Genomic DNA, 24,290 nt, shown 5'->3' with positions numbered 1-24,290 from the left:
ATTCTAGTTTCTTCAAAATAGCCACCGTTTGCTCTGATTACTGCTTTGCACACTCTTCGTCACCTGAAATGCTTTTCCAACAGTCTTGAAGGAGTTCCCAGAGGTGTTTAGCACTTGTTGGCCCCTTTGTCTTCACTCTGCGGTCCTGCTCACCCTAAACCATCTCGACTGGGTTCAGGTCCGGTGACTGTGGAGGTCAGGTCTCCACTTTTTGTTAAGTACGTAACTCCACATGTGTTCATTCAGTTTTTATGCCTTCAGTGAGAATCTACCAACGTAAATGGTCATGAAAATAAAGAAAACACATTGAATGAGAAGTTGTGTCCAAACCTTTGGCCTGTACTGTGTGTAATAAAAATCAGCTTGAACCCCGAGCATCGCTGGTGCGCAGTTACTTGCGTGATGACTACTTACTGATGACTTCTGTCACTAATCGTTCATAAAGGTCAGTTGAATGTCTGTGACTGCGTACAGTAGTAATACGATCACATTTATATTTAGAAACAGATCTTTATTGCTGAAAAACTGGTTTTATTAAACATGGAAATGAAGCCCTAGGTGAAGTGGACCAGGCGATGAGCGCAGAAGTAAAAACCCGCAAGAGATGTGACAAAGATCCATACAGAACGCACAACATCTTTTTTCTGTTAACGTATAAACAAATTTTTAAAAATTGTCGTTCCACACAAAACAAGATGCCAGAGAGAACAGAGTTGGGGATAAAATCCAGGTCGCTGCTCATAGGAAATCCATCCCGACTCAGAAGTCCTCCTCGGCATTTCGGGCGCGGCCGGCCTTCAGCTGCTTCAGCCGCTCGATGCAGTCGCTGACGGTGCGCTCGCCGTGCACTTTGTTGTCGCGCGTGCGCACGTTCACCGTGTCGCTGGCCTTCTCCTTCTCCCCGACCACTGAGCAGGAGCAAGGTAACGTCACAGTGCTGCGGAACGCACCGAGGTTCAAAGTTCAAAGGTCACTCACCCAGGATGAAGTTGTACTGCGCCAGCTGGGCGTTCCTGATCTTCTTGTTGAGGGTGCAGCCAGGATCCAGGTCCACGTCAGTCATCAGTCCAGCGCTGTGAAACTCCTGCCGTACCTGATGGGCGGAGCCAGTGCGCGTGGTCAGGTGTGCACAAAGTATGCAAGATTCTGGTAAGATCTTTTCTTTTATTTTACCCTTTGAGCATATTCTTCGCACGTTGGTCCAACAGGCACGACCATCACCTGACGAGGAGACAGCCACAGAGGCCTGACAGGGGAGGAGTTACAGCATCACCATACACACGCCTTACTCTAAATCAAACTTCATCATTGGTAATAGTGATGAGAATGTAGGACAAAGTAAGCCATAGCCCCACCCTGACAATTTTGGAGGTGGGGCCACAACCTGCTAATTCCTCCGTGTCACCGTGTCCCTGCCGCAGGTTATTGAAGCTTGCTCAGACGTACCACTTTCCACCGTAGTTTTCTGTCAGGATGGCAATCATCCTCTCCACGGAGCCCAGGATGGCTCTGTGGATGATCACTGGCCGCTTCTTGTCATCCCCATCATGGCTTCAAAAACAGACATAATTTGGTCACAGTTTAGTTCTGTTCACAATATAGAAATATATGTAGTTCCCTGATTTGACCACTTGGGGTCACTGTAAGTTATGTGGGGAAAAAACGTTTCTGTCTCTTCAGTGAACTACTGAGAAAAGAAATCACATGAAAAACAAAATATAAATTGCCCAAAGCAGAGAGTACCTGACAAAGGTGAGGTTGAAGCGGATGGGCAGTTGGAAGTCTAGCTGGATCGTGGCACACTGGTGGTATCGACCAATGGCGTCCTTGATCTGAATGTCGATCTGATCAATGACAAGATTGCGATGAAGGGCAACATTCACAAAGCACCAGGCTTATTTGCGTGAGGGAGCCATTAGAAAATTTCTACCTTCGGCCCATAAAAGGCCCCGTCTCCTGGATTCAGCACCCACTTCTCTCCAAACTCATTCAGGCTGTTCTCCAGTTGCTGGAAACAAATAAAGCACCACTGGATACACTTTACACACTAAACAATTTCATTAAAACTATGCACATACTTAAAACATTACAAATCACATTCAATAACTTGTACAACATCAGTGATATGCCATTTAGTTAGGGAAAACGAAATAAGAGACATTGGCCTAGCGCATAAGGAAACTGACCCATATGGACCATATAGGGAAGGTGGCCGGTTCGAATCTCGAACTGACTGCCCACTGCTCACCAAGGGTGATGGTTAAAAGCAGAGGACACATTTCATTGTGTCACTGTGTGCTGTGCTGCAGTGTTTCACAATGACAGTCTTTTTTTTTTTTTCGATACGTCTGTATCTCATGTGTGGGAGTGACCTTTTCTACACACTTTCCTGCCGTGGCATGGGATCGGCTGTACCTTTTCCGCCTGGTTCCAGACCTCCACCTCACCCAGAAACTTCTCTGGCCTGGTGGACAGGTTCAGTTTGAAGGTGAAGCCGAACACGTCGTAGACGGTGCGCAGGAAGTCCAGGCATCCTTTGATCTCTTCCTCTATCTTGTGGACGTATGAGCAGAAGCAGAAATAAAAGTCAACGACCCCCTGGCATCACCAGGCATCACCAGTTTCGTCTCCCCTCGTTGGTCAAGTCACCTGGTCCATGGTGCAGAAAATGTGGGCGTCGTCCTGCTGGAAGCGGCGTACGCGGGTCAGGCCGGTGAGCGCGCCCGACAGCTCGTTACGATGGAGGACTCCAAAGTCAGCCATCCGCAATGGCAACTCCCTCCAGGAGCGCGGCCGGTGGTCAAACATGAGACTGGGGGAGAGAACGGAGGCTAATTAACTCCAGCGTTCCCACTGTAAGTCAGACTTAAAATTCCCTGACTTTTCCAAGACCAAAAAGTAGAATTTCAATCAACTCCTGTATAAAGAAACGTCCAATATAAATTTTGGGTGCTGAAAGGGCCTTTGAAATGGTTATAGAACTCAAATGGTGTTTAAGTCATTGTTGTTGAAAATCGGCAGCTTGGCGTGTTGAATGGAATAAACCAGAAACTCAACTCCATCCATGAGATCCTCTACCGAGTCAGTCCTTATAATCCTTAATTTTCAAGCCAAATATCTTAAAATTTACACTTGTCTGGTTAAGGAAGCGGACCCGCCGGTTCGAATCCCGATCCGCCAAGGTGCCACTGAGCAAAGCACCGTCCCCACACACCGCTCCCCGGGTGCCTGTCATGGCTGCCCACTGCTCACCAAGAGTGATGGTTAAAAGCAGAGGACACATTTTGTTGTATCACCGTGTGCTGTGTATCACAATCACTTTGCAAAGATTTTGCATTCTAGAACATTGCACATTTGTAGTTTTGAGCAAAACCCTCACTGGGATCAAAGGTGCGTAAATACACATCGGGTTTTGGCTGCTGCACTACATGCTATTAACAGAATTCTCTGATAATTCCCTGACTTGCCACTCAAGTGATCAAATTCTGCGTCTGGAAATGCCTTTACTGAAATTCCCTCATATTCCAAAAATTCCCTGACCCAGAGTCAGCTGACCACAGCAGCATGGATTGCATCTTACCAATGACCCGGGCAGTTCATGGGCTTGAGGGCGAAGGTCTCCTTCTCCACTTCAAAGGAGAACATGTTCTCGCTGTAGTGCTGCCAGTGGCCAGACGTCTGCCACAGTTTGCTGTTGTAGATGTTGGGCGTGACCACTTCCTGGAAGCCTCGCATCCTGTATTCACTCTGTCCAGCAAAGTAGTGCTCAAGTGTCAACTTAAGGCAGCCCGTTATTGGTGCTTAGTGCAGCTGATGTAGTACAGTGGGGCATGATGGGACAGCGGTCACGTGACTTACTCTGATGAACTCGATGAGGGAGTTGTAGATGTACGCTCCCTTCGGCAGGAAGAAGCAGCTGCCGGGGCTCAGGTCGTGGAAGAAGAAGAGGTCTTGCTCCTGTTAACACAGCAGAGCGTTACAACCGAGGGGCGTCGGCCCGGTGAGGAGCACAAACAGGTCAGATTCGTGACAAAGCGCTCCCCGGGTCCCCATGAGCCCCGCACCAGCAGATGGTACGTTACGGCAGTAGGCGTCTGAAGGCTTTATGGAACAATCCACCACGCCCCTCCCCCGAAACACATTTTTATTTTCCACTTTTTTACTTGTGCACCTTAGCAGACATTCACTGCCATCTGAAGTGCAAGACAGTTTTCTGTCATAACCTGAGTGAAGTTATGGTCCATGGTTGATAAACCTGCTCATACATGTACAGAATCCTCACTGAATTCTAAAACAAAAAGTGAATTGTGTGCCAGGGTTCACAGGTAACTAGTGTTTTTGCACAACAAAAGCAGGGGACAATGGAGCTGATGGCCTCTCCACAGGAGGTCGGGCCAAAAATCGCTTGCTAAAAGTTGCTCCCTTTCACCCCAATAGAAGCGTACACCGCAGATAGAGGCCAGAAGAAGTATCTCGAGTCGCCTTCAGAGCTTCCTGTGTTTCATCACTCTTGACGTGCTTCGTAGCATTCAAGAATGGACTATTCCAGTATGTGGGGATCATTTGTCACCAACTGCATCACGTCCTACAGCCCTGGTCTACATATCACCATTGATGAACAGCTCTTCCTGTCAAAGACTTGCTGCTGTTTCCTGCAGTATATTGCAACTAAACCTGATAAGTTTGGGATCAAGTTTTGGATGGCTTGCGACCTAAAATCCAAGTACATTTGCAATGTCCTCCCATATCTTGGCAAGGACCCCAGTCGTCCCAGTGGGGAGAGACTGTCTGAAAATGTAGTGATGAGGCTGATGGAACCATTCCTAGACAAGGGCAGAAATGTTACCACGGACAATTTCTTCACATCGCTGTCACTTGCACAAAAACTGCTTAGCCAGAAAACCACCATCCTCGGCACAGTCAACAAGATTGGGCGGGAAATTCCTCAATCTGCCAGACAAACAGCATGGCCCCGCCTTGTTTACATGACAAAAGCATCAGTTCACAGGTGATTAAGGATATTAGTTAAAAGTCTTCTAGTCAATTGACTATCCTGTGGGTTTTATAGGTAGAAAAGCCAAATGACTAATCTCTGGGACTTCTAGTGTTAAAAACATGACATGGATCATGGCGGGGAACTGGCGATTACCGGAGGTGCGTCGCTGGAATCCGGACGAGACGGCGGCGTCGGGGGACATCCATACATGGAATCTTGAACATGGAACTATGGAGCAGACGTCCTCCCGACCATCCACGGTTCCCTGGAGCTCAGCGGGGCGTAGATCGGCTGCGTCCACGTGGTCGGGTCATTCTGTCACAGGTGGGCTGGACATGGCGGTGAAGGAGGACGCATTCGCACGATCACAGGACAGGGGTTTAATACAAACTTCACGAGACAAGGGAACATTAACACGCACAATGACCCGACGGCAAACAGACACGAACACGATAGTTTTATACAATTATATAAATAGAAATCAGGTAAACACGATCAGGGAACATTACACAAGACTAACACGAAACTCCGGTCCGGACTCCGGATCCGGAGTATCCCCTGCCGGTCCAGATCATGACACATATATATATATACATATATATACATAGAACATACGAAACTATGCAAATACGAAAGTAAATTATGAAAGTGAATTAATTGTTTTGCTGTATTTTAATTTTCTGTGCAGCACTACTCTTCCTCTTTCCTCTGACTGCTCCCGTTAGGGATTTTTGCCTGAGAAGACCAGTGTTCCCCGATTGGACATAAATGATTAGAGCAGTTAATTTCGCGGCATCAACCCTGTTTTAATTGGTGCTGGGTGGGCCCTCAGTTACCTGATACGTGGCCTACGTTCCGTTTCTGGGCCGGCGGCCCACTCGGTACAGGCAGAGTTGAAATCTGCAGCCTTCTCCTCAGTCACTCAGGCAAAGTGGTCTTTAAAAAGATCTTTATTTTGTCTGTAGACACCGGCAAGTCTTCACATTCAGTGCAGAAATACTGGTACAATAGACCTTTTATAGACAATAGGGCCTTCAGGCATCTAAGAGAAGAGGCGAGAAGGCAGCAGGAGGAGCATGACCTCCTGATCCAGCAGATACTCTCATCATCTCAATCATCAGACAAAAGCAGAAGAAAAGAAGAACCTCAGAGGAAATGTTTTCCAGCCAAATCTTCTCTTGCTCTGTAAAGTCCATCGCAGCAGCTTCCAGCTTGTCATCAGCTATTCCAACAAAAATACTAAAAGCAGCACTTCACAAAAAAAATAGAATAGATGATTTCACAATTAATAACTAATTAATATTATGTGATTGCTCCTGGCTTTGCTGTATTAAAGCCTGATCCAGGAAGACATTTTTTATTGTAACACACAATATTGAATACTAGACAACAGTTGTGACTACAAAATAAACCAGAACTTACATTTCATGCAAAATGAACAAATGTTGTAATGGTGCAGCAACGCACAAATCCAGGGAATTGTGTTGGTCGGTCATGAATGGTCTGGCTGCACAATCAGAGCATTAAAACTGTGTCGTATTTAATGCACAGAAAACAAATACTTATATAAAGAAGAGGTTTGCAGACTGCAAACTATTTCCTACACGTTGAAATATATATATTCTCAATACAGGCCAAAAGTTTGGACACAACTTCTCATTCAATGTGTTTTCTTTATTTTCAGGACCATTTACGTTGGTAGATTCTCACTGAAGGCATCAAAACTATGAATGAACACATGTGGAGTTATGTACTTAACAAAAAAAGGTGAAATAAAAAAGGTGAAAACATGTTTTATATTCTAGTTTCTTTGCTCTGATTACTGCTTTGCACACTCTTGGCATTCTCTCGATGAGCTTCAAGAGGTCGTCACCTGAAATGCTTTTCCAACAGTCTTGAAGGAGTTCCCAGAGGTGTTTAGCACTTGTTGGCCCCTTTGCCTTCACTCTGCGGTCCAGCTCACCCCAAACTATCTGGATTGGGTTCAGGTCCGGTGACTGTGGAGGTCAGGTCTCCACTTTTTGTTAAGTACATAACTATGAATGAACACATGTGGAGTTTTGATGCCTTCAGTTTACACCACACACACACTGTATTATTATATCTTTATAATTTCCATTTGTTTCTTTTTGTACTACTTACTGATGACTTATGTTTGTTAACGCATCACTAATTGTCAGTTGAATGTCTGTGACTGTGTACAGTAGTAATACGATCACATTTATATTTAGAAACAGATCTTTATTGCTGAAGAACTGATTTTATTAGACATGGAAATGAAGGTGAACTGGACCCCTCCTCTTTAACAGAGCCACATTTAAACACAATAACCAGTCAGTATGTAACAGTGGAAGGACAATTTATTGCAGAATTTCAAAATACACACAAATCCTGATAAATATTTTACAATTTTATTTGACAAAATATTTGTCAGATAGGGAATCTATGAGCATTCAAAAAAATCTCAAACCAAAATTAACATTTCACGTGTTTAAAGATATTCATATTGATAAATAGTGTAATGTGGGTTAAATATAATTTCTTAAATATAAATTCACAAGTTTATGCAACAGCAATTAAATTAAAATAATTTAATTCAAATTCAAAATGGAACTATGTACAATTTTAATAAGATCAATTGAACATACAGCAGAAATATAAATAAAGTATAAAAAAAAATTCAACACAACAAAATAAAAAAAACAACGAGAACGCTTTACATTAATTTACAACACTTTAGACAATGCAAACAGGACAGAGCTATTCTTTGTCCACTGCTGGAGAGGTGACGCATCCCTGATGGAACCACTTGTTGCAACTGTTGCAGGAAATCTGAACATTTAAAAAAAACATGTCAAATAAAATGTTTACATATTTCTTTTTTCATTATGTGCTTTAAGCAATCTATCTGGATTAATCAACGTATCTGGAAATATAATTTGTTGAATTTAATATAATTACCCATTGTAGGTCATGTTTCCACAAATCAGCATTGACAGCAAAGCTTATCCAGGATGTCTAAACACAGAAACATTCACATCAACATCTCGACATATATTCCTATTCCCCCCTCTCATGTCACCTTTTCTTGTGCCAGTGGTGGGGCACACAGAGTATACACTCAGCAAACTGATGCAAAAGAAAATGAAAGACCTGCTGCCATTGGCTACAGGACTGTAGACAGAAGAGGTGTCCGTGTTTCTGGGCACATCCTGCAACACACAGCCAGAAATAAAATCAGAATTGACCAGAAAGAGATTGGGGCAGGACATGACAGGGTATTTATTACCTGTTAGTTTTAGTCAGCAGGCCAAATGCCACCCCATGTTGTTCTGGTGAGTGGTTCTCAGTCCCAATCTGCCTCTCCTCCTCCTTCTCCTGGTCCTCGGGAATGACTGCCTGCCTGGTTTTCTTAGGAAGGATGGCAGAAAATGATTTACTATGAACAATGTATTAATTCCTACTAAGAACAGGTTTTGGATGTTCTCTTCTCTTGTTATTTTCCTCATTTTCTGTGATCAAGACATGCAACACACTGGACCATATGAGAGAACATTTTGCTTTAGCTCAAATTATCCACCCCACACCCATAGAACCTTCTTTCCTTCTGTCAATTCTACTATCACAGCATTATAGCAGAACAAGAGGACGGGACAGCGGACCTGTTCAGAAGAATAAAAGCAGGTCTGGACTGTTTTAGTCAGCGGACCAAATGAAACCCCATGTTCTGATGAGTGTCTCTCAGTCCCAATCTGCCTCTCCTCCTCCATCTTATCCAGCAGCGCCACCATGAGGCTACAGGATTACTGAATGTGTGTAAGAGTTCGAGGTTTATCCCTTGCCGAATGAATTTTTCCGTCACCCATAAAATGGACTCACCAGTGATGGTTACTGCTCCTGGATTACATTTCCTGGTCCATATCGGTATTGGGAGGCGGCTCTTCTGCCATTTCAATAGCGGTGATGCCCAGTGACCGGATGTGACAAAGGCAGTTGAAAGGTCCTATGGTCACGGCGACAATCACCTCCGGGCCATCCTATACAAACCACAAACATATATACACATGAGGTCTGGAAAAGAGACCAAGGCACTCAGTAGTTCCTTCCTCTCAGGAGGACCCACCAGTGGGGAACACCGGAGAGTTCGCTTCTTCTGTGGATGTCGCCGAAGCTGACTGCTGCTCCCAAGTCACCTGTAGAAAGAAATGAGGGAACATTACACTCAAATTAACTGGAGTTGGAGGACCAGGGCAATACTCACCAATTTCCACTTCGCCCTCCCGGTAACCACGATGCTGTTGCTTTGGTTCACCTTCATTTGGTGGAAAAAAGGTAGTGGGTGGGCCACGGATGAGAGCAGAAAGGGGGAGACGAGGAACGTGGTAAAGATGTTCAGCCGTCTGTCCAGAGGTTTGCTTTGAACCGGATGTTTTTGGCTTTGGGGGAGTTTTCTCCCCAGTTAACCAGCCTCCGAGTGTATTCTACAATACTATTACTATTAACTACTAAAACTACAGGATACAACAGGATTACTACTACTAATACTATTCTAGTTTTAATTTGTGTAATTATCGCTCTGCTTATTTTATTCTAGGCCTGGTCACGTCACATCTCTCATTATAAATTGATCTAGTTGTTGCCAATTAGCTTAAAATATTTAAATGATTGAAATAAATAGACTAATGTATTTATCTTCTATACGACCGTCACGTGTAAATTTTGCTCGGTGCCAATTGGAAGTAATAAATTGAAATAAACAAAGTGGAGCGTTTAAACGCAGCATGGCGCTGTTCTCGGGCCCAGACGCGCCTTCACCTGCCTGCGCACCAACTCCACTTCATCCATGGCCCACAGAGGCCTACCCTCCACCGGACGCTCCCTGCTCACCACCTTCACCTCCCTGTGCACCAACTCCACTTCATCCATGGCCCACAGAGGCCTACCCTCCACCGGACGCTCCCTGCTCACCACCTTCACCTCCCGGCTCACAGACTCCTGCTCTCCATCCATGGCCCACAGAGGCCTACCCTCCACCGGACGCTCCCTGCTCACCACCTTCACCTCCCAGCTCACAGACTCCTGCTCTCCATCCATGGCCCACAGCCGCCTACCCTCCACCGGACGCTCCCTGCTCACAGACTCCTGCTCTCCATCCATGGCCCACAGAGGCCTACCCTCCACCGGACGCTCCGTGCTCACCACCTTCACCTCCCGGCTCACAGACTCCTGCTCTTCATCCATGGCCCACAGCCGCCTACCCTCCACCGGACGCTCCGTGCTCACCACCTTCACCTCCCGGCTCACAGACTCCTGCTCTCCATCCATGGCCCACAGAGGCCTACCCTCCACCGGACGCTCCCTGCTCACCACCTTCACCTCCCTGCTCACAGACTCCTGCTCTCCATCCATGGCCCACAGAGGCCTACCCTCCACCGGACGCTCCCTGCTCACCACCTTCACCTCCCTGCTCACAGACTCCTGCTCTCCATCCATGGCCCACAGAGGCCTACCCTCCACCGGACGCTCCGTGCTCACCGCCTTCTCCTCCCTGCTCACCGCCTTCTCCTGCCTGCGGAGCCGGAGGCTGCACTCGTCCAGCGTGTCCTGCAGCCTGAAGCGCAGCTGGAACGAGGTCCTCCTCCTCCTCCTCGGCCCCACGAACTCCTCCACCTCCTGGAGGTAGCGCTCCACGCGAGACCTCTCCAGGGCGTGGCAGACGCGCGGCAGCAGGCCGCACAGGCACTCCAGGCTCGCCGCGGTGGGGTCCTGGAGAAGCCGCTGGATGCCGCTGTGAACGATGGTCTCCGCCACCAGGTTCACCTTGAAGAGCTCCGCGATGAACCTGACGAGCCCCAGTTGGCGCTGCGGGGCTCCGCCTGCTCGTCCCGGCTCCCCGCGGAACTCCCTCCAGACGCGGCTCAGCAGGAGGCCGGCGAAGGTCGCGTCGGCTCCGGGGACGCGGAGCCGCTGCAGGTCGGCGCACAGCTGCGCGTAGACCCCGGAGAACTTGGGCTCCGTGACGGCCTTGGTCAGCACGGCGTCGACCACCAGCAGCAGCCGCTCCTTGGTGGTGATGTTGAGCGCCACCACCTTCTCCACCTGCCGGTGGAAGTTGCGCTCGGTGATCTTGTTCAGCGCCGTGCGGAGGTGGAGCAGCAGCCGCCGCGTTCCGCTCACAAGGCCGCGCGTCGCCATCATCCTTTTCGGCCGCCAGGGCTTTTCAGCCCGGTGGAGCCCGAATTGGTCTCGGGGAGGAGCGCTCATGGTGCTGAAAAGAAAAAGTGTTAATAACACAACAATAACACGCAACTACAGTATCCTGGAAGAAAAAGCAAGTTCAAATTGTGGAATTGGGTTGTAAGAAGCAATAGAATTAACAATAAAAATGTAGCAGTTCGAGATTTCGAGAAAAAGGCTTGAAAGCGAGCGGCCGCAAGCAGTCAAGTGAGGTTGGCAAGCAACTGAAACTTTTTAACACGTTTTATTTAATTAAGAGCTCCTCGTCCAATCAGGACTCTGTGTTTTGTTTACGGTTGTCATGGTAACCTGTCATGTCTGAACGTGTTGGCGGGAATTTTTGTTTTGTTTATAAATCAATTTTTTTCCCCAACTGTTAAATTAGAATTTGTGCCTCTGCGCCCCCTGCTGACACATTTTTGTCATGACTAGTTTAATAAAATCAGGCGCTGAGGTTTGGACAAATATATAAAGTACAGGCCAAAAGTTTGGACACACCTTCTCATTCAATGTGTTTTCTTTATTTTCAGCACCATTTACGTTGGTTGATTTTCACTGAAGGCATTAAAACTATGAATGAAAACATGTGGAGTTATGTACTTAACAAAAAAAGGTGAAATAACAGAAAACATGTTTTATATTCTAGTTTCTTCAAAATAGCCACCGTTTGCTCTGATTACTGCTTTGCACACTCTTTGTCACCTGAAATGCTTTTCCAACAGTCTTGAAGGAGTTCCCAGAGGTGTTTAGCACTTGTTGGCCCCTTTGTCTTCACTCTGCGGTCCAGCTCACCCCAAACCATCTGGACTGGGTTCAGGTCCGGTGACTGTGGAGGCCAGGTCTCCACTTTTTGTTAAGTACGTAACTCCACATGTGTTCATTCATAGTTTTTATGCCTTCAGTGAGAATCAACCAACGTAAATGGTCATGAAAATAAAGAAAACACATTGAATGAGAAGTTGTGTCCAAACCTTTGGCCTGTACTGTGTGTAATAAAAATCAGCTTGAACCCCGAGCATCGCTGGTGCGCAGTTACTTGCGTGATGACTACTTACTGATGACTTCTGTTTGTTAACGCGTCACTAATCGTTCATAAAGGTCAGTTGAATGTCTGTGACTGCGTACAGTAGTAATACGATCACATTTATATTTAGAAACAGATCTTTATTGCTGAAGAACTGATTTTATTAGACATGGAAATGAAGCCCTAGGTGAAGTGGACCAGGCGATGAGCGCAGAAGTAAAAACCCGCAAGAGATGTGACAAAGATCCATACAGAACGCACAACATCTTTTTTCTGTTAACGTATAAACAAATTTTTAAAAATTGTCGTTCCACACAAAACAAGATGCCAGAGAGAACAGAGTTGGGAATAAAATCCAGGTCGCTGCTCATAGGAAATCCATCCCGACTCAGAAGTCCTCCTCGGCGTTTCGGGCGCGGCCGGCCTTCAGCTGCTTCAGCCGCTCGATGCAGTCGCTGACGGTGCGCTCGCCGTGCACTTTGTTGTCGCGCGTGCGCACGTTCACCGTGTCGCTGGCCTTCTCCTTCTCCCCGACCACTGAGCAGGAGCAAGGTAACGTCACAGTGCTGCGGAACGCACCGAGGTTCAAAGTTCAAAGGTCACTCACCCAGGATGAAGTTGTACTGCGCCAGCTGGGCGTTCCTGATCTTCTTGTTGAGGGTGCAGCCAGGATCCAGGTCCACGTCAGTCATCAGTCCAGCGCTGTGAAACTCCTGCCGTACCTGATGGGCGGAGCCAGTGCGCGTGGTCAGGTGTGCGCAAAGTATGCAAGATTCTGGTAAGATCTTTTCTTTTTTTTTACCCTTTGAGCATATTCTTCGCACGTTGGTCCAACAGGCACGACCATCACCTGACGAGGAGACAGCCACAGAGGCCTGACAGGGGAGGAGTTACAGCATCACCATACACACGCCTTACTCTAAATCAAATTTCATCATTTGTAATAGTGATGAGAATGTAGGACAAAGTAAGCCATAGCCCCACCCTGACAATTTTGGAGGTGGGGCCACAACCTGTTTATTCCTCCGTGTCACCGTGTCCCTGCCACAGGTTATTGAAGCTTGCTCAGACGTACCACTTTCCACCGTAGTTTTCTGTCAGGATGGCAATCATCCTCTCCACGGAGCCCAGGATGGCTCTGTGGATGATCACTGGCCGCTTCTTGTCATCCCCATCATGGCTTCAAAAACAGACATAATTTGGTCACAGTTTAGTTCTGTTCACTATATAGAAATATATGTAGTTCCCTGATTTGACCACTTGGGGTCACTGTAAGTTAGGTGGGGAAAAAACGTTTCTGTCTCTTCAGTGAACTACTGAGAAAAGAAATCACATGAAAAACAAAATATAAATTGCCCAAAGCAGAGGGTACCTGACAAAGGTGAGGTTGAAGCGGATGGGCAGTTGGAAGTCTAGCTGGATCGTGGCACACTGGTGGTATCGACCAATGGCGTCCTTGATCTGAATGTCGATCTGATCAATGACAAGATTGCGATGAAGGGCAACATTCACAAAGCACCAGGCTTATTTGCGTGAGGGAGCCATTAGAAAATTTCTACCTTCGGCCCATAAAAGGCCCCGTCTCCTGGATTCAGCACCCACTTCTCTCCAAACTCATTCAGGCTGTTCTCCAGTTGCTGGAAACAAATAAAGCACCACTGGATACACTTTACACACTAAACAATTTCATTAAAACTATGCACATACTTAAAACATTACAAATCACATTCAATAACTTGTACAACATCAGTGATATGCCATTTAGTTAGGGAAAACGAAATAGAGACATTGGCCTAGCGCATAAGGAAACTGACCCATATGGACCATATAGGGAAGGTGGCTGGTTCGAATCTCGAACTGACTGCCCACTGCTCACCAAGGGTGATGGTTAAAAGCAGAGGACACATTTCATTGTGTCACTGTGTGCTGTGCTGCAGTGTTTCACAATGACAGTCTTTTTTTTTTTTTCGATACGTCTGTATCTCATGTGTGGGAGTGACCTTTTCTACACACTTTCCTGCCGTGGCATGGGATCGGCTGTACCTTTTCCGCCTGGTTCCAGACCTCCACCTCACCCAGAAACTTCTCTGGCCTGGTGGACAGGTTCAGTTTGAAGGTGAAGCCGAACACGTCGTAGACGGTGCGCAGGAAGTCCAGGCATCCTTTGATCTCTTCCTCTATCTTGTGGACGTATGAGCAGAAGCAGAAATAAAAGTCAACGACCCCCTGGCATCACCAGGCATCAACAGTTTCGTCTCCCCTCGTTGGTCAAGTCACCTGGTCCATGGTGCAGAAAATGTGGGCGTCGTCCTGCTGGAAGCGGCGTACGCGGGTCAGGCCGGTGAGCGCGCCCGACAGCTCGTTACGATGGAGGACTCCAAAGTCAGCCATCCGCAATGGCAACTCCCTCCAGGAGCGCGGCCGGTGGTCAAACATGAGACTGGGGGAGAGAACGGAGGCTAATTAACTCCAGCGTTCCCACTGTAAGTCAGACTTCCCTGACTTTTCCAAGACCAAAAAGTAGAATTTCCATCAACTCCCGTATAAAGAAACGTTCAATATAAATTTTGGGTGCTGAAAGGGCCTTTGAAATGGTTATAGAACTCAAATGGCGTTTAAGTCATTGTTGTTGAAAATCGGCAGCTTGGCGTGTTGAATGGAATAAACCAGAAACTCAACTCCACCCATGAGATCCTCTACCGAGTCAGTCCTTATAATCCTTAATTTTCAAGCCAAATATCTTAAAATTTACACTTGTCTGGTTAAGGAAGCGGACCCGTCGGTTCGAATCCCGATCCGCCAAGGTGCCACTGAGCAAAGCACCGTCCCCATACACTGCTCCCCGGGTGCCTGTCATGGCTGCCCACTGCTCACCAATGGTGATGGTTAAAAGCAGAGGACACATTTTGTTGTGTCACCGTGTGCTGTGTATCACAATCACTTTGCAAAGATTTTGCATTCTAAAAGTGAGAATCTACAAATGTAAATGGTCATGAAAATAAAGAAAACACATTGAATGAGAAGTTGTGTCCAAACCTTTGGCCTGTACTGTGTGTAATAAAAATCAGCTTGAACCCCGAGCATCGCTGGTGCGCAGTTACTTGCGTGAGTGAATTTAGAAGTTTTAGACGGAAAAATGAAAATATCAGCGGCGTGTGAAAGCGAAACCTGGGGGCTTGGTGACGTCATCAGCACGGCGTTACGTCAGTAGCGGCGTTACGCTTCCAATGCTGCATATTTAACCCGGAATAATAAGAAAGTGAAAGAATCTCAGACTCGTGTCACGTGACAACTGTTTACACCACACACACTGTATTATCTTTATGTAACAGAGTAGTATGTGGTTAAATGATTTAAAATGGTGCAATGACGCCCTCTAGTGGTATCAAGGTACAGTGTAGTAGGAGATCGCATGAAATTGCTCAAAGCAATTCAGGACACTGAATGGGTTGGTCACGTTTTAGAGGTCTGGCTAAAACTATGTTTTACTGGGTTATAAGAACACAGAAGTCATTATTTTTCATGCAGTTTGGGTAGCGATTCTTGCTCACTATTTTGAGCTGATTCCATGACATGTATATCCGTAGTTTTAGGTTGATTTACTTGTTTGATTAGCATGCTAATTTTCTTCTACCCACTCTACCCAGAGAGAGTTATCCAGACCAACCGTAGGCTAATTCCCACCTACTCCACTGTACCTTGCATGTATTATCGTTTGGATATCGTTTGGATTTTCTTGTGTTTTTATAATGTTATATGGTTCTACCAAAAGTTTTGGGTTATGTTATATCTGTTAAGATTCGTTCATATAAATTAGTTAGTTAGGTGCTAATCTGGTAGTACACCACTCAGTAAATGTATTTGTATTTGTATTGGTCAGTCTCATGTTTCACTGTGTTCATGTGGTTTCTTGTTTAATTCTAAGAAAAAAGGTTCACTTGAATTATCCCTGGTGCTACGGATAAAATGTATTAATGCAGATGCTAAGAGTTTTGAGTACATTATGCTTAAGTGTTCAGTGCTTTTCACATCACTATATGATCACCAAAGTGAGAGGCCTTATTTAGTTGTTTTGCTTATTTGTACCTTTTATTACATTTACAACCAAGTATGTATCTGCATGAAGTTGTAAAAGAAAAAAGCAATTCAGGACACTGAATGGAGAGAGTTATCCAGACCAACTGTAGGCTAATTCCCACCTACTCCACTGTACCTTGCATGTATTACAGAAAATAAAAAGGGAATTCGTGAACCACCCGGCTATCCAAGTGTCTAATGGTGTGCGTGGAACCGGTAGAATGGTGCTGCGGAGGTGAACCCGTCACATTGGTGCCGTGACTCGTCGAGTTGGATCTTCGCCCGGCCCAGGACCATTCTAATTGACATCTTCTGCATATTGTGTGGTGGGCAGCCTATTGTGTCACATTGCTCCTGTAATAGATAATAGACTATTGGATATTTGTTTCGATTTTTATTTCTGGTACATTTTTCTTGTTGAACTTTTCTGATCGTATTTGATACTGGTTTGTTGATTAATATCTCAACATGAGCTTCAGACCACAGCTTTTCAGTACTCCACTTAGCCACTCTGTAGGTAGGGGTAGGGGGATTCCAGTGTTGAGGTTCGATAGTGCTGTTCAGAGGAATGATGTTCACATCAGGGGTGATAGTCAAGATGCCACAGAGGCCCCTATAGTTAGTGGGGACAGGGCTTCTTCTCATAGCCACCACACTGAGCACACACCGATCACACAGGTTATTGATACATCTGGGTCAGCCCCCACTCCCCAGTCACCTATTGTAGTGAGTCAGATGAGTGACATAATAAGAGATGTTGGACAGCAGTTGGTGGATAGCATAATTGCACGCCTAGACCCAAAATGCACTGCACCCACACCTAAAATTTCACAAGCACAGGTCACGTCCACCAACACATACACACAGAGTTTGGACCTGTCACAAGTCCAATTTGTGCCTCACAGGAAGGTGAAGGAGCCACCTCCTTTCAGGGGTGATGGCACAGACACTGTGAATGTGCGTGAGTGGGAAGACCTTATGAGAAGCTACATTAAGAAGACAAATATCAAAGTTGAGCAACAGGCTGAAGAAATACTCACTCATCTCAGAGGCAGAGCGAAAGATGTTGTGAAGTTTGGAACGAGGAATAGTGGCATTAATATCGTTCAGAATCCTGAGGCTATCTATGGTCTGCTGTGCAAACATTTTGCTATTGTCCCCTGTTCACCCTTACCCTTAGCAGACTTCTACATTACTCTGCCAAAGAGTGGTGAGGATGCCTATGACTACTGGCTGAGACTCAATAGAGCAGCTGATGTCGCTGTTGATCATCTCAAAGAACAAGGTAAAACGCTAGACAGTCCTGTTTTAGAAGTAACGCGTATGTTTATCAGGAACTGTCCATCCAAAGAGCTAGCCATTGTCACGACCATGCGGGCATGACGTGGCAGGTGAACGGAGAGGAGGACGAAGAGTGACGAGGAATGACGAGGAATGGAGGACGCTTTCACCTGACATCACGGAACAGGGGTTTAATGGTGAATCACAAGACAGGGGAGACATCCGAGACGTAGACACTGGTGAACATGGAACATAACGTTAAAGCCCTGACAGCGGACAGAAACGAACAGGGCAGCTTTATACAATTAACACAGGTGAAAACGATTAGGGAACATTACACAGGACAACAATGTAACCCCCATTTCAGACCAGATCCTGACAGAATCCCCCCTCCTATGGCACGACACCTGGCGGGCCAGAAAAAGTGCTCCATGTAGGGAGGAAAGTCCAAAACACAGTCTTAAATGGTCCGAGTGGACAAGAGGAATCGAACGGAATCGATTCTAGGAGAGAAAAGATGAACAGGGAGGAGTGATAAATGACTGAATGAATGGTCCGGTATTCCAGATGGACGAGCGGCGGCTGTCCAGCGCAGACGGCTTCGGGCCAGTTTGGTACCGGCACCTCGTCCGCCGTCCGCATGCGTTGTGGTGAATCACAAGACAGGGGAGACATCCGAGACGTAGACACTGGTGAACATGGAACATAACGTTAAAGACCTGACAGCGGACAGAAACGAACAGGGCAGCTTTATACAATTAACACAGGTGAAAACGATTAGGGAACATTACACAGGACAACAATGTAACCCCCATTTCGGACCGGATCCTGACAGCCATGACCTTTAGGTCAAAGACAATTGATAAGTGGTCTGCCGAAGAAGTCCAAGCTGTGCTGGATGAATACCACTCTGAGGTCAGTTCAAAGAGTGGTGCCACAGCTGTGAGCGAAAGGCCTGATGACAATGTACGCGTGAACAGGGTTAGCCTGATGGAAGCAGATGGCTTTTCACCTGACATGCAGGATTCCCAAGCAGCCAAGATAAGTGAGTCTTCCGCTCTTGAACGTGTCATCTCCATGTTGGAGAAAGTTTTGCTAGACAAGTCCGCCACAGCTCAGGCTGTGTCGAACAAGCAGTCCAGGCCTAGACTTCCTAGGATAGGTGGCCTGAACAGCCTGCCATGTACTGTGTGTGGAGATGCCACTCACTCCACATTATCACATTGCCGTGACAACAGGCTCTGTTTCCAGTGCCATTCACCTGACCACTCCAGGCGCAACTGTCCCCTGCTTAAGTCTGCGCAATCGGGAACTAATGGATCTGCGTCCAAGGGAGGACGGTGCAGATCCTGTTAGTAAACCTCCCAGTGAAGATGACTATGAGTCAACATACAGGTCGTTTAGCTCTACAGCATCCTCTGACATGACTGTTGTATTTCAGGGCTTACATAAAGTTCAAAAGTCTGATAGTTTGTTCTATACTACTGTGTCAGCAGCAAATGTTACGTTGAAAGCAATGATAGACAGCGGTTCCATGGCATGCACCTTGAGCGAAGCGGCAGAGGCACGTCTCCTTCAGCATAACCGTGACCTGAGAAAGTATCCTGCTGACAATGTCATCATTGTTGGATGTGGAGGTCATCAGGTGACACCCAAAGCGGTGTATGATGTGGACATTGTAGTGTATGATTGTAGGATGGTTGTCCCAATGCTTGTCGTGCCTGGGCAGTCTGATGACATGATACTTGGCAGCAACGCCATTAAGAAAATACTAGAGCTAATGAGAAAGACTGACAGCTACTGGCGGCTAATGGCTGCACCTACAGATGGCGGTAATAAGGACTGTCACCACTTTTTCTCTCTCCTTTCCAACACGGTGAGATGGAGAGGCGAGACAGTCCCGGACAAAGTTGGCACGCTGAAGTTGCAGAAGTGTGTCGTCTTACGGCCGCAGAGTGAGTATCTTGGTTGGGGAAAACTCCCTGCGTCAGCACCTATATCTGTGGGTAGCACAGTGATAGTGGAGCCCACTCTGTCAAGATGTAGGCCTAGTAAAGTAATTGTTGGCAAAGTTGTTGCGCCAATGTGGGGTGACAGATGGCTGCCAGTGAAGCTCATGAATCCCACCACTGAGCATGTAGTGTTGAAGAAGAACACTAAATTGGCAGACGTGTTTCCTTGCATCGCTACTGAAGACCTTTCACAGCCAGAAACCATCCAATCCTTTACCCAATCCTTGGCTGACACTTCAGCGTCGATGTCCAAACAGGATGTGAGAGAGGCATTGGCTGAGCTTGGTCTACAGGACTTAGACCTGGACGCATGTGAAGTCTCAGACCCATGGAGAGTGAAGCTTTTTCAGACCGTTAAGAGATATGAGACCATTTTTTCACGCCATAAGTTGGACTGTGGTGAGGCGTCTGATTTCGTGCACAAAATACACTTGGTGGATGAAAGACCCTTCCGTCTGCCTTACCGCAGAGTGCCGCCAAACCATTATGAAAAGTTGAGGACAGCCATCAATGATATGGAAGAGAAAGGCATAATTCGGAAGTCCACCAGTGATTATGCATCACCACTTGTTCTTGTGTCGAAAAAGAACGGTGATGTGCGCATTTGCGCTGACTTCAGGTGTCTCAACGCAAAAACACTGAAAGACGCACATCCGTTGCCTCATCAAGCTGATGCACTTGCTGCACTGGGAGGTAATGCCTATTTCTCTACCATGGATCTCACGTCCGGATTCTATAATGTGCCTGTTTTTGAAGATCATAAGAAGTACACCGCTTTTTCCTCTCCCTTTGGTCTACATGAATATAATCGGATGCCTCAAGGTCTGTCAAATAGTCCGGCTACATTCATGCGCATGATGCTATCGATCTTCGGAGATGAGAACTTCACCAGTCTATTATGTTACTTAGATGATCTCATGGTCTTCGCCCCAACAGAACAGCTGGCACTTGAGCGCTTGGAGTTGGTTTTCTCTCGTTTGAAGAATCATAACCTCAAGTTGGCCCCTAAAAAGTGTTATCTTATGCGCAAGACCGTAAGATTCCTCGGACATGTCATCTCTGAATCAGGAGTGCAGACAGACCCTGCAAAGATTGAAGCCATAAGCCATATTCAGGTGTCTGATTTGATGGACAGTGATGGTGTCACACACTCACAGAAGAAGATTCGATCCTTCTTGGGGATGGTGCTATACTATCAGCACTTTATTGAAGATTGTTCTGCGAAGGCTAGACCTCTTTTTAAGCTTCTCTCAGAGTCAAAGACTGAAGGTAAAGCCCACAGAGGAAGAAAATCAAAGAAAAGACGCCACAACATGGTGAAGCTCACACCAGACGACTGGATGCCTGAGTGTCAGGTAGCGTTTGAGACACTGAAGCACGATCTCTCACATACTGTGACTCTGTCTCATCCTGACTTCAGGAGTCCATTCATCCTGGCCGTGGATGCTTCATTTGATGGGCTTGGTGCCGTTATTTCCCAGCTCCAGCCTGGTGAAGACGTTGCAAGGCCAGTTGCTTTTGCTAGTAAGACACTGTCACGTGCCCAGTTAAACTACCCAGCTCATAGGCTTGAGTTCCTAGCCCTGAAGTGGGCCATATGTGACAAGTTTTCCCATTGGCTAAAAGGGGTCCAATTCACAGCATGGACGGATAACAACCCCTTGACCTACGTCCTGACTAAGCCCAGGTTGGATGCGTGTGAACAAAGATGGGTGGCCAAACTCGCGGCTTATGATTTTGACCTGAAGTATGTGCCAGGGTCTAAGAACACTGTTGCCGATGCCTTGAGCCGTGAGCCGTTTGTCCAATCCTGTGTGAGTCATCGCTTAGTGAGGGAGTCTTACCTGTCCTTGTTGGATGAAGTCAATGGGATTGTCACCGGCACAGTGCAGGGTGCTTTCCGGCTCACCACCAACTGTCAAAACATTAAGACAGCCAATAGCAATGCTGATGGCGCCCAGAGTCCCGAACAGGATCCCCATCTATCCTGTGGAGGAGCCATAAGCTCTGAGGAGGTGTCAGCAGTGCTGGATGCTCATCGGACTGGCGGTGTGGAATCACTGCCTGAAGAGGATCCATCTATTGTCATTCCCCAAAGTCAACTGTACAATCTGCAGCAACAAGATAGTGTACTGAGCCGGGTCCTTTTCTATGTTCAACGACACAGGAGACCTGATGGGCGTGAGAGAGCTGCTGAGTCAAGTTGTGTTCTCAGGATGTTGAAACACTGGAGGAAACTGAAGGTTCGAGATGGACTTCTTTATAGAGTGAAAAGAGACAGACAAATGAACAGGAGGATTTTTCAGTTTGTTATTCCTGAAGCTCTGAAGCAGCAAGTCCTGCATGGAGTTCATGATTCTGCGGGTCACCAGGGCAGATCAAGAACACTCTCTCTGGCCAGTGAACGATTTTTCTGGACAGGCATGCAGAGAGATGTCACGAACTATGTCAAACACTGTCAGAGATGCATCTTGGGGAAGACTCCTGAACCTGATGCACGTGCCCCTCTCGAGAACATACGCACTTCGGCTCCAATGGACCTCGTGTGTATTGATTTTTGGACAGCGGAGTTGAACGACAAGAGAACTGTTGATGTCCTTGTTGTTACAGACAATTTTTCAAAGCTGGCCCTAGCTTTTCCCTGCCATAACCAGTCTGCGAAGCAAGTTGCCCGCTGTCTATGGGATAAATTTTTCTGCGTCTACGGGTTCCCCAAAAGAATCCATTCAGATCAGGGAGCTAACTTTGAGAGTCGGCTTCTTAAGGATCTGTTGGAGATGGCAGGTGTGCAAAAATCTCATACGACTCCTTATCACCCTATGGGTAATGGCATCACAGAGAGATTTAACAGAACTTTAGGGGGCATGATTAGAGCTCTTCCACCAAAGTCCAAGTCCAAGTGGCCGCAAATGCTACATATGTTGACTTTCTGTTATAACTCCACAGTACACGAGACAACAGGCTTCGCACCATTTTACCTAATGTTTGGGCGAATCCCACGGTTGCCCGTTGATGTCATGTTCCATCATGTACTGAAGGATACCAGTGTTGTCAGCCACCATGAGTTTGTGCATCATTTGAAGAGGGACCTCTCTGAAGCAGCACAGATTGCCCAGAGGAATGCCATCAGAGAACAAGACCGCCAAGCCAGACTCTACAACTGAAAGGTTAGAGGACTACCGCTGGGTATAGGTGACAGGGTGTTGCTGGCTAACCGTGGTGAGAAGGGTAAGAGGAAGATTGCTGACCGGTGGGGCTCGACTCCCTTCGATGTGGTGTCAGTAAGATCAGCGATCAATGTGTACAGAATCAGAGATGCTGTCACAGGGAAAGAAAAGGTTGTGCACAGAATCTTACTGCTTCCTGTTGACTTCCTGACCGCTGATCAAGAAAAGGACCAAGCATCTCTTGGGGGCTCACAGTCCACTGCTTCCTATATTAATGTTCGGAGCTCTGTTGCGTCGGATAATCCGGAGGATTCTCACATGCGCACCATGGACTGGCTCAGGCAATCACCAGATCAAGCGGAGGTAGAGAACGGAAGCTTCCTTCTGGATGATGTTGTTAGGGAGGCCTTACCTGTGAATATGGATGAAGTCCAATCAGATGAGCCTCTTGACAGTGTCTCTGAAGACTCTGCAGCCAATCGCATTTCTGGAGGCACAGATGCTCTACACAACACATCGCTGAACACAGATGCACTACTCCATGACACAACACATGACCCAGAACATGACATGTCACACTTGCCCGCTGACCAGCGTTTTACTCTCCCTAGCCCTTCAGATCTTGTTGAGGGTAGATCAGAGCAGGTCAGTTGCACATGCCCGCAGAATACACAGGCCCCTTCAGTTCACACTAGATGTGGGAGGAGTGTTAGGAACCCACGTAGGCAGGTTTTTGGTTTTAGTCATTCTGGCAGTAATGGGAATGAATACATTGTTTGATTTTTTTTTTTTCTCTGTTTTATTGTGTGTTTTTTTTTTTTTTGGTTAGATTACCAGACTGGTTAGTGACCAGGTCATGAGATTTCATTATAGGAGCAGAGATATGTACACTTCATGAGGTGTAGATGGCAACTCTTTTACTCTGTGATAAGCAGAGTGGTTCAGGAGTGGTTAAATTATTTTAAATGGTGCAATGACGCCCTCTAGTGGTATCAAGGTACAGTGTAGTAGGAGATCGCATGAAATTGCTCAAAGCAATTCAGGACACTGAATGGGTAGGTCACGTTTTGAGAGGTCTGGCATAAACTATGTTTTACTGGGTTATAAGAACACAGAAGTCATTATTTTTCATGCAGTTTGGGTAGCGATTCTTGCTCACTATTTTGAGATGATTCCATGACATGTATATCCGTAGTTTTAGGTTGATTTACTTGTTTGATTAGCATGCTAATTTTCTTCTACCCACTCTACCCAGAGAGAGTTATCCAGACCAACCGTAGGCTAATTCCCACCTACTCCACTGTACCTTGCATGTATTACAGGTAATATCGTTTGGATTTTCTTGTGTTTTTATAATGTTATATGGTTCTACCAAAAGTTTTGGGTTATGTTATATCTGTTAAGATTCGTTCATATAAATTAGTTAGTTAGGTGCTAATCTGGTAGTACACCACTCAGTAAATGTATTTGTATTTGTATTGGTCAGTCTCATGTTT

The 24,290-nt window shown here is 46.4% G+C and overlaps 3 protein-coding genes across 6 annotated transcripts; all 3 read right to left on the bottom strand.

The window, feature by feature from the left end:
- Positions 1-534: 534 nt before the first annotated feature.
- Positions 535-4,244, bottom strand: LOC114799672 (threonine--tRNA ligase, cytoplasmic-like). Its single transcript, XM_028996470.1, has 11 exons — positions 4,224-4,244; positions 3,859-3,957; positions 3,581-3,747; positions 2,650-2,812; positions 2,416-2,553; positions 1,931-2,008; positions 1,744-1,844; positions 1,447-1,551; positions 1,174-1,246; positions 979-1,093; positions 535-908 (listed from the first exon to the last, which is right to left on the bottom strand). Exons 1-11 carry the CDS (start codon positions 4,242-4,244, stop codon positions 760-762), a joined length of 1,209 nt encoding a protein of 402 aa, XP_028852303.1. The 3' UTR covers positions 535-759.
- Positions 4,245-7,690: 3,446 nt separating this feature from the next.
- On the bottom strand, positions 7,691-11,585 carry LOC114799273 (eukaryotic translation initiation factor 4 gamma 3-like). Of its 4 annotated transcripts, XM_028995776.1 has the most exons (8): positions 10,457-11,585; positions 9,258-10,351; positions 9,120-9,189; positions 8,876-9,033; positions 8,286-8,407; positions 8,150-8,208; positions 7,958-8,014; positions 7,691-7,828 (listed from the first exon to the last, which is right to left on the bottom strand). In XM_028995776.1, the coding sequence occupies exons 1-2, from the start codon at positions 11,258-11,260 to the stop codon at positions 9,767-9,769; spliced, it is 1,389 nt and encodes a 462-aa protein (XP_028851609.1). In that variant the 5' UTR covers positions 11,261-11,585; the 3' UTR covers positions 7,691-7,828; positions 7,958-8,014; positions 8,150-8,208; positions 8,286-8,407; positions 8,876-9,033; positions 9,120-9,189; positions 9,258-9,766. The 4 variants fall into 4 exon arrangements, with proteins under 4 accessions (XP_028851609.1, XP_028851608.1, XP_028851611.1 ...); XM_028995775.1 differs by having other exon boundaries at positions 9,120-10,351; XM_028995778.1 differs by having other exon boundaries at positions 8,286-8,399; positions 9,120-10,351.
- Positions 11,586-12,382: 797 nt separating this feature from the next.
- LOC114799281 (threonine--tRNA ligase, cytoplasmic-like) lies at positions 12,383-14,693 on the bottom strand. The gene is made up of 8 exons (XM_028995794.1): positions 14,535-14,693; positions 14,301-14,438; positions 13,817-13,894; positions 13,630-13,730; positions 13,333-13,437; positions 13,060-13,132; positions 12,865-12,979; positions 12,383-12,794 (listed from the first exon to the last, which is right to left on the bottom strand). Exons 1-8 carry the CDS (start codon positions 14,691-14,693, stop codon positions 12,646-12,648), a joined length of 918 nt encoding a protein of 305 aa, XP_028851627.1. The 3' UTR covers positions 12,383-12,645.
- Positions 14,694-24,290: the final 9,597 nt, after the last annotated feature.

Source organism: Denticeps clupeoides, chromosome 11 (assembly GCF_900700375.1).
Source record: "Denticeps clupeoides chromosome 11, fDenClu1.1, whole genome shotgun sequence".
Classification (NCBI taxonomy): domain Eukaryota; kingdom Metazoa; phylum Chordata; class Actinopteri; order Clupeiformes; family Denticipitidae; genus Denticeps; species Denticeps clupeoides.
This window is presented reverse-complemented; position numbering and strand designations above follow the sequence as displayed.